The sequence below is a fragment of the Quercus robur genome, chromosome 6, assembly GCF_932294415.1.
Source record: "Quercus robur chromosome 6, dhQueRobu3.1, whole genome shotgun sequence".
NCBI lineage: Eukaryota > Viridiplantae > Streptophyta > Magnoliopsida > Fagales > Fagaceae > Quercus > Quercus robur.
The window spans coordinates 7,865,320-7,880,854 of record NC_065539.1 but is presented as its reverse complement, the minus strand read 5'-3'; the positions used below and the strand labels follow the sequence as shown (position 1 = coordinate 7,880,854).

The 15,535-nt window shown below is 33.6% G+C and overlaps 1 protein-coding gene and 1 long non-coding RNA gene across 2 annotated transcripts; one reads left to right on the top strand and one right to left on the bottom strand.

The window, feature by feature from the left end:
• The first annotated feature begins 10,074 nt into the window (after window positions 1-10,074).
• On the top strand, window positions 10,075-10,671 carry LOC126689809 (uncharacterized). The gene is made up of 3 exons (XM_050384989.1): window positions 10,075-10,223; window positions 10,316-10,588; window positions 10,636-10,671. The coding sequence occupies exons 1-3, from the start codon at window positions 10,107-10,109 to the stop codon at window positions 10,669-10,671; spliced, it is 426 nt and encodes a 141-aa protein (XP_050240946.1). The 5' UTR covers window positions 10,075-10,106.
• Window positions 10,672-12,452: 1,781 nt separating this feature from the next.
• LOC126732561 (uncharacterized) lies at window positions 12,453-13,510 on the bottom strand. Its single transcript, XR_007659500.1, has 2 exons — window positions 13,211-13,510; window positions 12,453-13,101 (listed from the first exon to the last, which is right to left on the bottom strand). It is a non-coding gene; the product is annotated as an uncharacterized LOC126732561 (long non-coding RNA).
• Between the last annotated feature and the right edge of the window lie 2,025 nt (window positions 13,511-15,535).

The window sequence follows — 15,535 nt, the reverse complement described above, 5'->3', positions numbered from 1 at the left end:
ATATATGATTACGCGATAAAGAAATATAAGAGAAAGAATGGTTCAATTCAAAAAAATAATCCATGACTATAACTATTGAAATCTACCGGATAGTTTCAAATATTGCAAAAATATGAATTTGAAAAATATAGATGTTAAAAAATTCCAAAAGGTATAAATTTTTTATAAAAAAATCAAAAAATTTAGAGCTTACAAATTCTAGACCCAAAAAAAAAAAAAGTATTATGTGACTACACAATAGGAAAATATAAGAAAAAGATGTGCTATCCTTAAAAGAATAATTCAAGGCTATAATTATTGAAATTTGTCAACTAATTTTAGATATTGCAAAAAAATAACTAAAAAAATCCAGATGTTAAAACTTTTGAAAGGCCAAAGAATAATAAGATTCACTTCTTATAGATTATTGAAATAATTAAATATATATATATATATATATATATATAACTACATAATAGAGAAGTATAAGAGAAAAATTGATTGTCGAAATCTACCAATCATGTTCAAATATTGCAAAAACTAAAGCAAAATTCAGAGGCTACAACTTCTAAAATGCCACACACACACACAATTAAAGAATTAGAAGATTTAGAGCCTAGAAGTTATTGAAACAATTCAAATATATATATATATATATATATATATATATATATGTGTGTGACTATTCAAAAGAGAAATACATGTTCCCATAAAAAGAAAATAAGTTTTAATGGGTCTAAACTTTAAACAATGAAAAAAATGGAATCATAAATAATTATAGGTATTGGGTTTGATGATTCATAGTTGTATAAAAGGTCGTACCAAGATCACTTTTTAAAAAAATACATGAAAAACTATAATATATATATATATATATATATTTTTTTTTTCTCACCGGTTACTTTGTGCTTCCTAGCAACCCTACAAAAACAAAAGGGAAAGGGAAAAAATCCATGGAAAACCATTAACAAAATTTTTTAATGGGTCTAAACTTTAAACAATAAACAAAAAATAATCATAAACAATCATAGGTGTAGGATATATTGTTAATTGTTATATATTTATAAAGCAAAAGAATTAGAAAACCCAGATTAAAAAAATAAAAAGAGACGTACAAAGATCAATGGTTGTAAAACACAATCTTTGGCACTGTGTTTAGATGGAATTTCAGATACTTGTCCTATGTCTCCCATCAAGTTTGCTTGGCAATAGGTACATTTATTTGGGTGTTATGCTTCGGCATTAATCTTCTTCTTTTGCTCCTCATCCTTAGCTCAGGGGAATAAAGCAAAGATTTGCAAAGTCAAATAGGAAAACAAAGATTAGAGGAATAAAGCAAAGGTCTTCAAAGTCAAATAGGAAAACAAAGATGGCTTGTGTAGGTTAGCCTGCAAATTGGGAATGGGAAAACAAAGATGACTTGTGTAGGAAAGAGTTCCAGGGAAAAAATAATTTTATTTAAATAAAATAATAATGATGAGTTTGAGTTTAAGTTGGACTTGTTATAGAGATAGAGTTTCATTCCTTATTAAGTTCAAACTAAACAAAAATAATTTTATTTAAATACTGTGCTAACGTGAAAAATTGTGGAAATTTTAGAGGTTTCGGTTTTATATATATACTAGTCGCTAACCAGTGCGATGCACGGAAAAGCTATTGATTTTGAAAAAAAAAAATCCAACAATTAGTAATCAGACATTTTGCTAGTTAGTATTTTAAAAAAAAGAGGAAGAAATATTTAACTTCTATATTTTTCCATAGTTTAGAAGTGTTGTCTAACATTGAATGTTATTGAGTTGCAAGTGCAAAGTTACCAAAACCTACAAAGTAATTTAAAATTCTTAAATTAATAAAACAAAACTTCCAATAATTATATATACACACATAATAATAACAATATAGACAATTCAAATCATGGAACAATATCAAAATTATATTACCTAAAAAAAAATCACATGAACCTAAATAAAAAGCATTTTAGGGGAAAAATCAAGATCAACCTGAGATGCAAATACCAAAAACCCCAAGATTTAAAACTTCAAAATTTATAGAATCCCCAAATTCTACTTCAAAACCAAACCAAATTCAACAAATTTATATATAACATACCAAATAAAAATTTATCATTAAGTGAACATGCTTTTGAGATCAAACTAAAGAATTAGAAAACAGAGATTATGTACTCTATTATATGTGACATTAAGTGAGGAATACCGTAAAACATTATTGCACCTAAAAGAAAAATTAGATAAAAAATAATAATAATACTAATTCTCTTACTTGCTAGGTTGTGTTCCTAAGGAAACCTACAAAATCCACAAAAAAAAAAAAAAAAAAAAAAAAAAAAAAAAACAACAACAACAACAACAACAACAACAACATGAAGAACCATCAAATAAACAATTTTTTATTCAATGGATGGTGAGTACTTCAAACATGCGTCAAAGTCCATTAATAGCTGTGTCAGAATTGGGGTTAGCCAAATCCACCGAAAAAATGGTGTTTGATAATAGATTAAGTGTGGTCTTGAAAGTAGCTCTCCCAATATCTACTGCCTCACTGCTTTGATGAGTATCAGCTAGGGGGTCTTGCACTTTCTTGTGCCTTATAGCTTGGTTAGCATCAAGTGTCTTGTTGGCGAATAGTTGTTCCTTGCATATTCTGCGAAGGTTTCTCCACCGGGTTGAAATAGATGCCTTGCGTAGGTTTTTAGAGGATGGGAAGAGTTCTAGGGTTTTTATGTTTTAATAGTAGCAAAATATCGTGTAGTAATTTTATTTAAATATTCTGACGTGAAAAATTGTGAGAACTTCAAAAGTTTCGGTTATATATATATATATATATATATAGATTAAAGTGGGTGGCTGGCCCATCTTTTTATTTTTTGTAAATATCTAGTCGGGCTAATCCGCTAATTTTTGTAAAGGGGTCTGATTACTGTAAGTTATTTTTTTTTGCTAAACATTACTGTAAGTTATTTATTTGTCCTTTCCCTTGCTCTTTTATATTTTGTTCTCTTGCTTCTCAAAAAAAAAAAAAAAAACAAAAAAAAAAAAATATATATATATATATATATATTCTTCTCTTTCTCTATATTGTGGTCGCAATACCCATATATTTTTTTTAAAGAAACAAATCATAATAACACCGTATAACTAAAAAAAAAAAAAAAATTTAACATAATAAAATGACTTACAAATTAAATCATATATTCATAGATAATTGCATTTTTTATAGTATATTTTCTTAAAAAGAAAACATAATACATAAACCTTCGAATTATTCATAGATAATTGCATTTTTTATAGTATATTTTCTTAAAAAGAAAACATAATACATAAACCTTTGAATTATTATTTTTAATTTTTTGAGAGTAATGATTTATTAGCAAAATCTAGCAAAAATTTATATTTGCCTTAGCATTAATTTTTGTTCTTTATTGTCAGTTCCATACCAATTATTTTAATAAGACTAATGGCAGATAGTTAGAAAGGAACAGAAAATATATGTGAAAGATAAAATATTAATAATATTAATACTAAATGTAACACATTTAGTATATATTTTTTTTCTTTTTTAAATAAGTAAGTCATTTATATAATATGTACCTTTTAAAAAGTTTCATTTTAATGTTATGAATGCAATTTCGATGCCCATTTCAGTTTGTCTATTAGAATAGAATATCAATGCTAAAGATACTAAAAATCCCACAACGTCACAACACAAAAGTTGTGTCCTTAACATTTTCTATATAATATTTCAGCGCTAACTTATTTTGGGTTATTGCTAATATACATAAGTTAGTTCTATAATAATGATATGATATATTATTATTATTATTATTATTATTATTATTAATCTAATGCACGTAAAACAGTAAAAGGATATCTTAAAAGCAAATTGGAAGTTTATATATCACACACCTTCTAGGAAGCTTCCTTTTTTAGTTTTGCTAAAATCTACCCCTCCCTACATTATTATTATCTCCCCTCACTGTAACTCTTTTTCATCTCTTTCTTCTTCTTTTTTCTCCTCTTTCTTTTCTTCACTGTAACTTCTCTTCTAGTTATAGAAACTGAGATTGAAATCTCTTTCTGCCATCGTTGGTATCACTCAAAGCTACAAATATAAAATTCCATAACTCCAAAGCAATTTTTTTTTCCTCTCACAGTGCCCTCCGTATCTCTCTGTCATCTCTTTCATCTTCTCTTTATTTTTATTTTCTTTTGCCCACAAGATCCACTGCCTTTTTCTCTTCTTCTTCTATCAAATGCTTTGAAAGTTGAAAAATGGGAAACGGGTTTGGTGGAGTTAGGACCGGAAAAGTTGAAAACAGAAAACTTCAATTGAGAGAGAGATTTAAGGCCTGAGGCTGAGGGAGAAACAATTAAGAAGATGAAAAAAAAGATGAAAAGAAGCGTACCTGAAAGCAATGATTGGGTTTTTTGGATCATTCGAGATAGAGACCGGAATGGGAGAGAAGGAGGTTTCTTACGCTGGTTTTCAGTTCGCTAATAGTCGGGATTTTTTTTTTTTGGTTTTGGAGGAAGGAGAAGGGAAACGGTGGAGGAAAGAGAAAGGGTCTGCATTTTGTTTGTCAAAAGTGGAGATCTGGGATTTGGGGAGCTGGTTTGGCCTTTGGCATAGCTCCGTGAAAGGGAAAGGCAGAGTCGGGTTTTAAAAAAGTTTTATTAGGTTTATTTATTTATTTATATATATTATGCTGACGTGGAAAATTGTGAGAGCTTCAAAAGTTTCGGTTATATATATATATATATATAGACTAGTTATAGGCCCGTGCGTTGCATGGTTTTATGAAAAAGCTTATAAAATAAATGTATAAATGATTACTGTGGGGAGAAAAAGACTAATAGGCCCGTTTGAATATCTATACTGGGCCAGGGACCCAGTCTACGGAAAAACCCTCCTCAGCCAGGGGAAAAATCCTCCTCGGATGGATATAGTCGAGGGCAAAAGAGGTAATAGACCAATGGTGAAACTCCAGACCGTTCCACAGGGCAGGGAAAGCACGAAAGTAGAGAAAGACTACAGATAGAATGAAAGCGTGCAAGGGAAGACAGCCTTTATTGTATTCAGTGTCTTGTACCTGACACAGTCATACTATTCTGTCCTTACAACCACTCCCAACAACTGGAGGTAGGGGCGGATGGGACAAGTACCTACGCAGGGGATCCCATTTAGGAAGAAGAAAACGACTATAAAAGGGGAATAAAGAGAAACAAAATGGGGGGACGCCCCAACACACGAGAGGCACCAGAAAAAGCTCATCGGATCTTGCCGAGAACCAAATTTTCTCTGTTAAACTCGGCCCATGAGTAATACCTTAGTGGTCGTCATTCACCCACCTAAGCCCAGCTCTTTGGCCCACTCTCTACAAATTTATTGTGTTCTGCTCACTAGTCTAAGGTTCCGGGCATCTTGGACCTGGCCTGAGAAAACGTGTCCCTACAATTACATATTTTAATAGATTCAATAAAGATAAAAGAAAAAATTATCAAGTGTAAATAATTATCTCACTAAAATAAGGGGTAAGATTTCTTCCTAAAACTAAATTAAATTGATAATTCCAAATTGAATTTTAAATTGATAATTATTTAATAAAAACGTACTAAACAATTGATATAATCTTGATAATATTATAAATTAAAATTAAAGTTGGTAATTCAAGAATATACGTGTAGAATATCTTGATAATTTGATGTAACATAAAAATCAAATAAGAAAATTGTTAAAATTAATATATTAATTGTAACCATATTTAATCATTAATTTTAAGACCCTAACCCTAAGCATATAAATTAGATCAAAGCTAAGAAAATTAGTTTAAACAAAAGGCAACCAATACACAAAACCTAATCAATTTAATAAAAACAAAATACAAAAACAAAGAAGGAGCCTTTAGAAACTTGACAATGTTTTTGAATGTTTTGAATTCATAAATTAAAATCACATGAAGACAAAAAAAAAAAAAAAAAACCAATAATAAAAAAAAAAAAATAAAAAAAATAATAATAAAAGAAGAAAGAATGCATACCTACATTGTCATGGGATTTAGGCATTCACATATTGAAATAAGCTTCACTCCAAAAAGGATATATAGGGTTATATATATTGGTAGAGTTCCATTTGAAATATAATTCATTTAAATCTTATTGAAATTAAAGATATCTAATCAATGTGTTTGTTTTTATCCCATAAAAATTGGAATTAAAAAAAGGTCATATGAATAGATTATAAAATAAATAAATAAAAGAGTTGATTCAACATAATGTAACATATAAAAAAATTATAAAAAAAAAAAAAAAAAAGAGAAAGAGAACATGGTTTATAGCTAAAAGGAATTTTTATACATATATATATATATATATATATATTGAATGTCATCAACACAGAAATTATCAAATTAATGGAGATATATAATGTTTTTTGGGATAGATGGAGATTATCAAATTATTGGAGATATATATTGTTTCTTGGGATAGATTTATATTAATCACCTCTTGAAGAATTTGGATTGTGCTTATCCCTTAATAATCAAGTTTTGTAGCTTGATATTCTGATAAAATAATATTAATTTAATAATATTAAAATTTTGAAAATTTAAATGATAAATATTATCTAAATTAAATTTTTGTATGTTAAATATTATCCCCTAATTTAAGAAATATATCCTAACAAATAAAAATAATAATGTTAATTAGATGATAAATATTATCTAAATTAAATTTTTGTATGTTAAATATTATCCCTTAATTTAAGAAATATATCCTAACAAATATAAAATAATGTTAATCTAATTTTATTTAATGATAGGAATAAATTAGAGTCTTGGTAATATACTATTTGTTAGGTTCTAAGTGCTTAGGAACTAATGTATTAGAACTCTAATTTGTATTGTTGGCAAACCATGATCAAAACAGGTTTTATAGTCTTGTTTAGACTTGCTCAAAGTGTATGCGTTTTATGTAAAGTTGGAATTGAGTTGCTGCAGAAGTTATAGAATGATTCTGCCTGGCTCGATCGATCGAGAATTAGACTCGACCGATCGAAATTCGGGCAGAACGTTTTTCTGTAGAATTTTCCAACTTAGCCCTAAGCCCATATGACGTGTAAGGTTTTATGTTTTGCCCTAAATATAAAAGGGTAAACCCTAGCCACGTTTTAGGTTGCTCCTTTTGCTGTGTGTGTGAATCTTTTGTGAGATCTAGAGGTATTTGCCTTCACACATGCTTAGGATTATCAAGAAGGAGAATTCGATTCAAGAACTTGATGATCATTCAGTTGTTGCAATAAAAACTTAAAGATACACAAGTAGGAGTGCTTGTACTTGTTGGAGAAACCAAGAAAGAAGGAGTCCGTGGTCTCGGAGCTGTCACGTGGTCGTGTCAGTAAGTTTTCTACTGGTGGGTAGCAATAGGATGTTAGTGGTATAAGTTGCTATTGTTAAACTTCGATTCTTTCATAATGGATTCAAGTTTATCTTGAGGATAACTAGGTTAAATCCTCTCTAAGTTTTTACCGGTTTGGTTTCCTAGGTCATCATATCTTTGTATTCTTTATTTTCCGCACTTTACATTGATATGATTATATGATTGTGTTAACCTAGATCTGGAATTTGGACTAAGTAATAACTTGGCTTGTTAACTAGGTTAATCCAATTGTGTTTTAAGGAGTCTAAAAACAAACACTATTCTTTTTTAGTTCTTTAAAAATATAAAAATTTAATAAAATTTCTACAATTTTGTGAAGCCACGTGCAATGGCGACTTCAGGAATTTCTCCTAGGGTGTTCTTTAAGAATGATAATTTACACAATCTAATAATAAAAAGGGATAATTACACATAACCCACCTGTGGTTTGGGAGAAAATCACTTTGCCTACCCGTGGTTTGAAAAGTATCACTTAACCCACCTAAGGTGTGTTTCCATCACTCTCCATAACCCACCTCGGTCTCTGCCGTTACAAAAATACCTTTTAACCCCAAAACAAAACATAACGCGAATCAAAACCCCCAAAACTCAAACACTTTTCGAGAGAGAGAGACCCAAGGTGCAATTAGGCTTGTTCTTCGTGGTTTGGAGCGTGTGGAGAGGGAGAAAACACTTGTTTTGCATCATCGAACCTAGGCAAGGTATGTGTGATTGTTTTTCATCTGCATTTGGGTTCTTGATGTCATTTTTTTATGGTGACCCACCCACGTAGTTAGGTTTTGCTGTTCATCTGCACAATAAAATTTTTTTGTATGTTAAATTAGCATTTTGCTATTTATGTGTAAAATCGCTTAGGATATGCATTTTCCTATGGTTGTTTCTATAATGCATATACCTGAAGGAATCAAGTTTATTTGTCAATGATTGCACTTATTTGTGAAGTGTGGGTAGTGTGGTCCCTATGAATTTGTTGGGAATCTGGTTTTGCATGTGCTTTATGTGGTCCTTTGTCCGTGTGTTGTTGTCAATTTGTTGGCTTGTTGTCTCTTTTGGCTTCTTGTCTCTTTTGGCTTCTTGTCACTTTCTGCATGTCAGTGTGTGTAAACAAAATACTTATTTTAATTGCAGATGGTTGACTTCACATTTGACCTTGAAATTCATGTTGGGGGATGTTTTGTGGAGGAGCCAACCATACAATATGTGGGTGGATCTGTACATTTACTGACAGAGATTGACCCTGACAAGTTGAGTTACTTTGAAATTCGGGATTTATGCCATCTAGTTGGTGCTCCTAAGGAACACAATAGATATAAGTATTTAATTCCTGATGGTGATCTATAGCATGATTTAAAAGACATAGAAACAGATACAGATGTCGTAAACATAACTAACCTTCCTAAGGCATGGTATGCTGAAAAAATCATAATCTATACTGACATAGATGTGGAGCCATTGGCAGTTGAGTATCCTGATGCAGGGGGAGTGGCAGATGGTGGTGTAGGTGGTGATGCAGGGGGAGTGGCAGATGGTGTAGGTGGTCATGCAGGTGGTGATGTAAGTGGTGATGCAGCAAGGGTTGAAATAGAATTGGATAGTGATGATGATGAAGATGATGAGAATGATGATGAGAATAATGATGAGAGTGATGATGAAGAAGATGTTGAGGATGTTGACATTGATGCAAGAGATGAAGAACAGAATGTTGAAGGAGATGATGATGATTGGCTAAATGAAGGCCTAGAGGGGGATGGCTTTGGTGATGATGTATTTACTGCTCAAAACTCAGCTCCACAAGGTTCTGCTCCCAATACAAACCCAGAATCAAACAATGCACCCCACACAGCCCCAGAATCAAGCAATGCACCCCACACAGACCCTGAGTGGGCTGAGCCAGCCCTTGAGGATGACCTGGTAAGCATGGATGGGTCTGATGATAAGCATGTACCTGAGCAAGTAGAGTTTAATGCTAAGAGTGACATGAGAAATGTTGTACTGAAGAAGGAGATGAAGTTCCTTAATGCAAAGGTGTTCAGAGCTGCTTTGAGGGAGTATGCAATCAAAAAACCTATTGACATCAAATTCAAGCTTAATGAGAAGACCAAGATATCAGTTCACTGCAAGAATGGGTGTGGGTGGAGATGTTATGCATCTCAAATAAGTGGAGAGCTAACATTTCAAATTAAGACCTTGACTGATGACTGTACTTGTCCCAAGTCTTTTAAAAACAGCCAAGCAACATCAGCTTATGTTGCTAAGAGGTTCATTGAGGATTTTAGCAAAAATCCAAATTGGGAGGTGAGTGGTGTACACAACCATGTGATGCAAAATTTATCTGTTGACCTAAGTGTAAACCAAGTGTATAGGTCAAAGAGAAAGGCAAAGGATTTGATAAATGGAGATGAGCAACTGCAATATGGTGTCCTTAGGGACTATGCACAAATGATAACCACTGTAGACAAGGGGAGTAGGGTTATACTGCAGACAGAAATGGCTGAGGAGACTTCCTAGCCAAAATTTAAGAGGATGTATGTTAGGTTCAATGCTCAGAAAGTAGGATTTTTAGGTGGATGCAGGCCATTTATAGATTTAGATGGTTGTCACATAAAGCACAGATTTTGTGGGTAAATCTTATCTGCCACTGCCAAGGATGCAAATGACAACATTTTTCCAGTAGCCATGGCTGTTGTGGAACAAGAAACCAAGGAGTCTTGGATATGGTTTTTGGAAATTTTTGCTGATGATATAGGGAGGCCAGAGGAGTTTCAGTTGGTCTTCATTTCTGATAGGCAAAAGGTATGCAAGTTTTGTTTTGTTCAGTTACACTTGAATAGTTGACTTTGTTTACTGAACTAACTTGTTTTGTTTGTTTGTTTGCTTATTTACAGGGGCTTATACCTGCAATAGAGACACTATTCCCTACCGTGGAGCATAGATACTGTGTGAAACACATCTACAACAATTTCAAAGTTGATCACAAGGGATTGGAGCTGAAGGATGCATTGTGGAGGTGTGCTGCTGCCACAACAGTAAGGGAGTTTGAGAGATGCATGCAGTACATAAGGGATTTGGATGAAAAGGCATATGAGTATCTTGTAAACATTGCACTTGCACAGTGGACAAGGTCACGCTTCACTCCTAGGGCCTTAACAGATTGTTTGGTAAATAATTTGAGTGAGTCTTTTAATGCAATGATATTGAAGTCTAGGGACAAGCCTATCTTGGCAATGTTGGAGTGGATTAGGGTTAGACTTATGACTAGGCTTTACACAAAAGGGGAAGGGATACAGAAGTATGCTAGAAAGTTGTGTCCAAGCATACAAGATAGGTTGGAGAAATTGAAGGTTGAAAGTAAGGCATTTAGTGCTACCCCAGCTGGTAGTTTTCTTTATGAGGTAGGCAGTCAGTATGAGAGGCATGTAGTTGATTTGGTGAAGAAGACATGTAGCTGTAGGTCTTGGGATTTAAATGGCATTCCCTGCAAACATGTCATAACAGCCATTTATACAAACATTGAGACACCAGAAGACTATACCCACCCATACTACTTCAAAGAAACTTACATGGAGATATACAAGGAGGTACTTCCTCCCATGCCTGGCCAGTCAGAATGGGCTGAGACTGGACAGCCTGCTCCCCTGGCACCTCACATATACAAACCACCAGGCAGACCACCCAAGCAAAGAAAGAGGGCTTCTGATGAGCCTAGGAACCCTTACAAAGCAAGTAGACAGAACAGACCTGTAAGATGTGGGAAATGCAAAAAGGAAGGGCATAACTCAAGAGGGTGCAAGGCTGGCATCACTGGGGAGACACCATGGCAGAGGAGACAGAGACTTCAAAGAGAAAAAGCTGTAAGTAATTAGGATTTAAATGGCAAAAAAAAAAAACTTGTTTTTAAACTTACAATAGACACTATATTGAAACTGGGTTTTGTTGCAAGTAAGGGAAGGGGTGCCTGCACCTAGATCTGCACCTCAGCCTGCACCTCAGCCACCATCCCAGAAGCCTACCCAGACCTACAACATGATGTCTGCCACTCAGCCTTCATCCTCACAGCAAGGAAATCAACCTAGGCCATCTCACAAGAGAGCAGGATGGTTCTCTTCCTCACAACCAGAGTTTCACACACCTAGGGAGACCTGGGATACCTTACCAAGTTCTTCACAGGTAACTTAGTCCTGGATGGTTGTGTAGCTTGGGATATTTTTTAACAAGTGGATCTATTTTTTATTTTGTAGTCTTCAAATGCAAGTGGGAGCACTGGTGGTGTGAGGACTAGAGGACAGCTTGCTGCACAAAGGCCACCAAAAATGAATCCAGTGGGTGGAAAAAGGAAAGAGTAAAGGCAAGAAATGAATGAAACTAGTGGGTACGCATGCCAGCATTGGGAGTAAAGCTAGTGGGAACATGTGGGCCTTTTTGGTTTTTTTTTTGTGAAGACCACTGTTGGCCTTTTGTAATTATCAATTAATGTAAAAAACAATCACTGCTGGCCTTGGAATGTGCTTTTTTGTAATTACTAATTAGTGTAAAAAACAATCACTGTTGGCCTTGGAATGTGCTTTTTTGTAATTAAGGTACAATACACTCCAGGTTGTTATATGGAAGTTGTGATATTATAGTTTGTATGGAATAATATTTGTCCAAACTAGATTATATGGAAGTTTATTTATTACTACTACAAATTGTGTCCAAGTATATTGTTTTTATTGTGGAATGGTTGTTATGGTATGTACAACCAAATTATATGGAAGTTTATTTATGGCTACTACAAATTGTGTCCAAGTATATTTTTCTAATAGAGTGTATGGAAGTTTTTATTGTGGAATGGTTGTTATGGTATGCACAGCCAAATTATATGGAAGTTTATTTATTACTACTACAAATTGTGTCCAAGTATATTTTTCTAATATAGTGTATGGAAGTTTTTATTGTGGAATGGTTGTTATAGTATGCACAGCCAAATTGATAATTGACAATTACTTCTTCCATTGAATGGTTGTTATGATATGCACAAAATACTCAATAATTGACCAATTCTTCATTCATTGACACATCAAAACATTACATCAGTAGGCTAGTGCTATTACAATGCAAATTCATTAACACCATTGCCATAACTATCTCTACTAACCAATTAACTACTTCAGGGGCAACAATCTAGGTCTCTTCACTCCAGAGAACTCAATTGAGCCAAAACACAACAACATAACAATAACAAAAAAGATCCATGACAAAATGCATGCAGACTTCCACATTCTTTGCTTCTCTTCAGCAAGAATGGCTTTTTCCTTAGCTTTTGCACAGACAGCTCGAGCCTTTCTCTCCCTCTCCTTGGCTTTGGCTTCCTCTTCAAGAGCCTTTTCTGCCATTTGCCTAGCTTCTTCTGCCGTTTCCAGAGCTGTCCTTTCCCTCTCATTTGCAAGTCGGAGAGCAGTCTGAAGCCTAGACATTTTCTCTAGAACAAAAGGTGCAGTTTCATTCCCACGAGGACAGGTTGGGTTATCAGACACTTAGGACCAACCTTATAACGGCTACAACCCAAGAACCTCCTCCCAAAATTGTGCAAACTCAAACTTGTTCTCAAAACACAAGTCTGCTCATTGCACATATGTCCACATGAACCCGAGAAATTACCACTTGATGAAGACATCTCAACATAACACGATTCCTGGGAAGTACAAATTTAGACTTTCACACAGTAAGTTCACACTTGAACAAAATCTGAAACCCTAAATCAGGAACAGACCCAAATGCAGATGAACAGCAGTCACACATACCTTGCCTAGGTTCGATGATGCAAAACAAGTGTTTTCTCCCTCTCCACACGCTCCAAACCACGAAGAACAAGCTGATCGCACCCTGGGTCTCTCTCTCGAAAAGTGTTTGAGTTTTGGGGGTTTTGATTCGCGTTATGTTTTGTTTTGGGGTTAAAAGGTGTTTTTGTAACGGCAGAGACTAAGGTGGGTTACGGAGAGTGACGGAAACACACCTCAGGTGGGTTAAGTGATACTTTTCAAACCACTAGTAGGCAAAGTGATTTTCGCCCAAACCACAGGTGGGTTATGTGTAATTATCCCTAATAAAAAAATTCATATATTGACCCCAACAACCAAAAAACACGCAAATTCATATCTGAACGAAGATTTTCTAAGTTAAAGTTAACACAAATCTGCTTAGAAGATGAAGATGAATCTTACACAAAAAATTAATCTTAGGTATGTGATTCCTTTATCAAATATTTGTCAATAATAACTAGCAAAAGAATAAACAATAAATTATAAGCTCATTTGAAATATTAATAAAATTATTAATTATTTTTGCTTAATTGTTTCATTATTTTTCTTTACTAACTACTAGCAATCTAGCATACATCTCACTGTTTAGTTGGCTTTGCACAATGTAAAGAATATAAATACACTACATCATCCACCTAACTCAATCCAATGCCTAACATAATTTATTTTTTACTTTTTTATTTTTGTCTTTTAATAATGTGTTGTTCTGGGTGTTGCTTTTAAGTGGACCAGGACCACTACCTTAATCCAATGCCACAGTCCCACCCCCATCCCCCACTCAAGAGACAATAGCCAATCAACAGTCAACACAAATACACAATTACATATTTCCATATATATACACTTACACAAAAGGCCAATTTAGCCAAAAGAGAACTAGAGGAAAGCCTAAGTCTAAGTCTAAGTCAAAGCAAAGAAAAAGAGAGATTTCAAAAGACAAAAAAATAGTCAATAAGTCTAAGTCTAAGTCAATACACTACATTATAAAAAAAAAAATAGTCACAAGCACAAGCACACCTCATGCCCCTTGCCAATCAGAAAATTTCACAATCATACATTACACTAAAAGACAATTAATATCTCACCAACACCAATACCAACGGATAAGATAAACTGATAAAGCCAAATTCAAAAAGTCAAAAACAGACAAGATATTAATAAAGCTAAAGTTCGGCCAATCACAGACTTACAGTTCAAAAATCAAAAGAGAGAGAGTTAGTCTTATTAAAGAATAAAGAGAGAGAGAGAGAGAGAGAGAGGGAGAGAGAGAGAGAGAGAGTTTCACTCATTTCATAATTTTCATTTCAGTTCAAATAGAGAGAGAGAGAGTGTGAGAGAGTCAGAGAGAAAGAGAGAGAGAAGTTAGCTTAGTAAAATGAAATACCTTGAAGGAGGGAGCACTGAAGCAGCCGAGTAGGGAGGCCTGAAGGTTGAGGCCACTGAGATAGTGACGAGGCGACGAGCAATCTGCCAATTTGCGTCCTCCGATGAGGGTTAGCGTCGTTGAGGCATTGCTCTGAGACTGAGGCGTTGCTCTGAGAGTGAGGGACTGGGCCGATCTCCGACAACTAAGGCGTTGCTCTAAGAGTGAGGGATTGAGGCGTTGCTGTCTTTAGGTTTGCTTTAGGCCCTTTAGTGATTTTTTTTTTTTTTTTTTTTGACAAAGCCTTTGTGATTTCTGATTTAGACCTTTAGGGACTGAGGCATTGTTCTTCCTCTTCTTTTTTTTTTTTTTTTTTTTTTTTTTTTTTGCTTGAAAGTAGAACAAATATATATATATATATATATATATATTAATTTGAGGGTGTTCCTAATTTTATGATTGAGGGTGTTCCTAATACAGAGCAAATATTAAAAATTCAAGTTTTTTTTTAGGTCAGGGTGTTCCTGGGAACACCCTGAGTTGTACGTGGCGTCGCCACTAGCCACGTGGTGCTGTTTTAATATTAAGAACTTCCCACATTCTTGTGACTCTAACTCTAATATTCCAGTCGTCTTTTTCAATGTTGATTTCATCCAAGAGATTAAATCTTTGATTTTGTCTTTCCATTCTGATAAAATAATATAAAATAAAATAATTAGCATTTACCTAAAAACAAAAGAAATTTTGATAGAGAAAATTGAAAAATAAAATTTTTGAGAAATTAAAAAATTTTACACCCTTCAACAATTGCAAATATAATAACATATTAATAAGATGCACAACAATTGCAAAGAGTATATTATATTTAAAAAATAATATAAAAAATTAAAAAAAAAAAAAAAAAAACATAGTTAACTGTAGGGATAAGGGCCCAAATTATATAA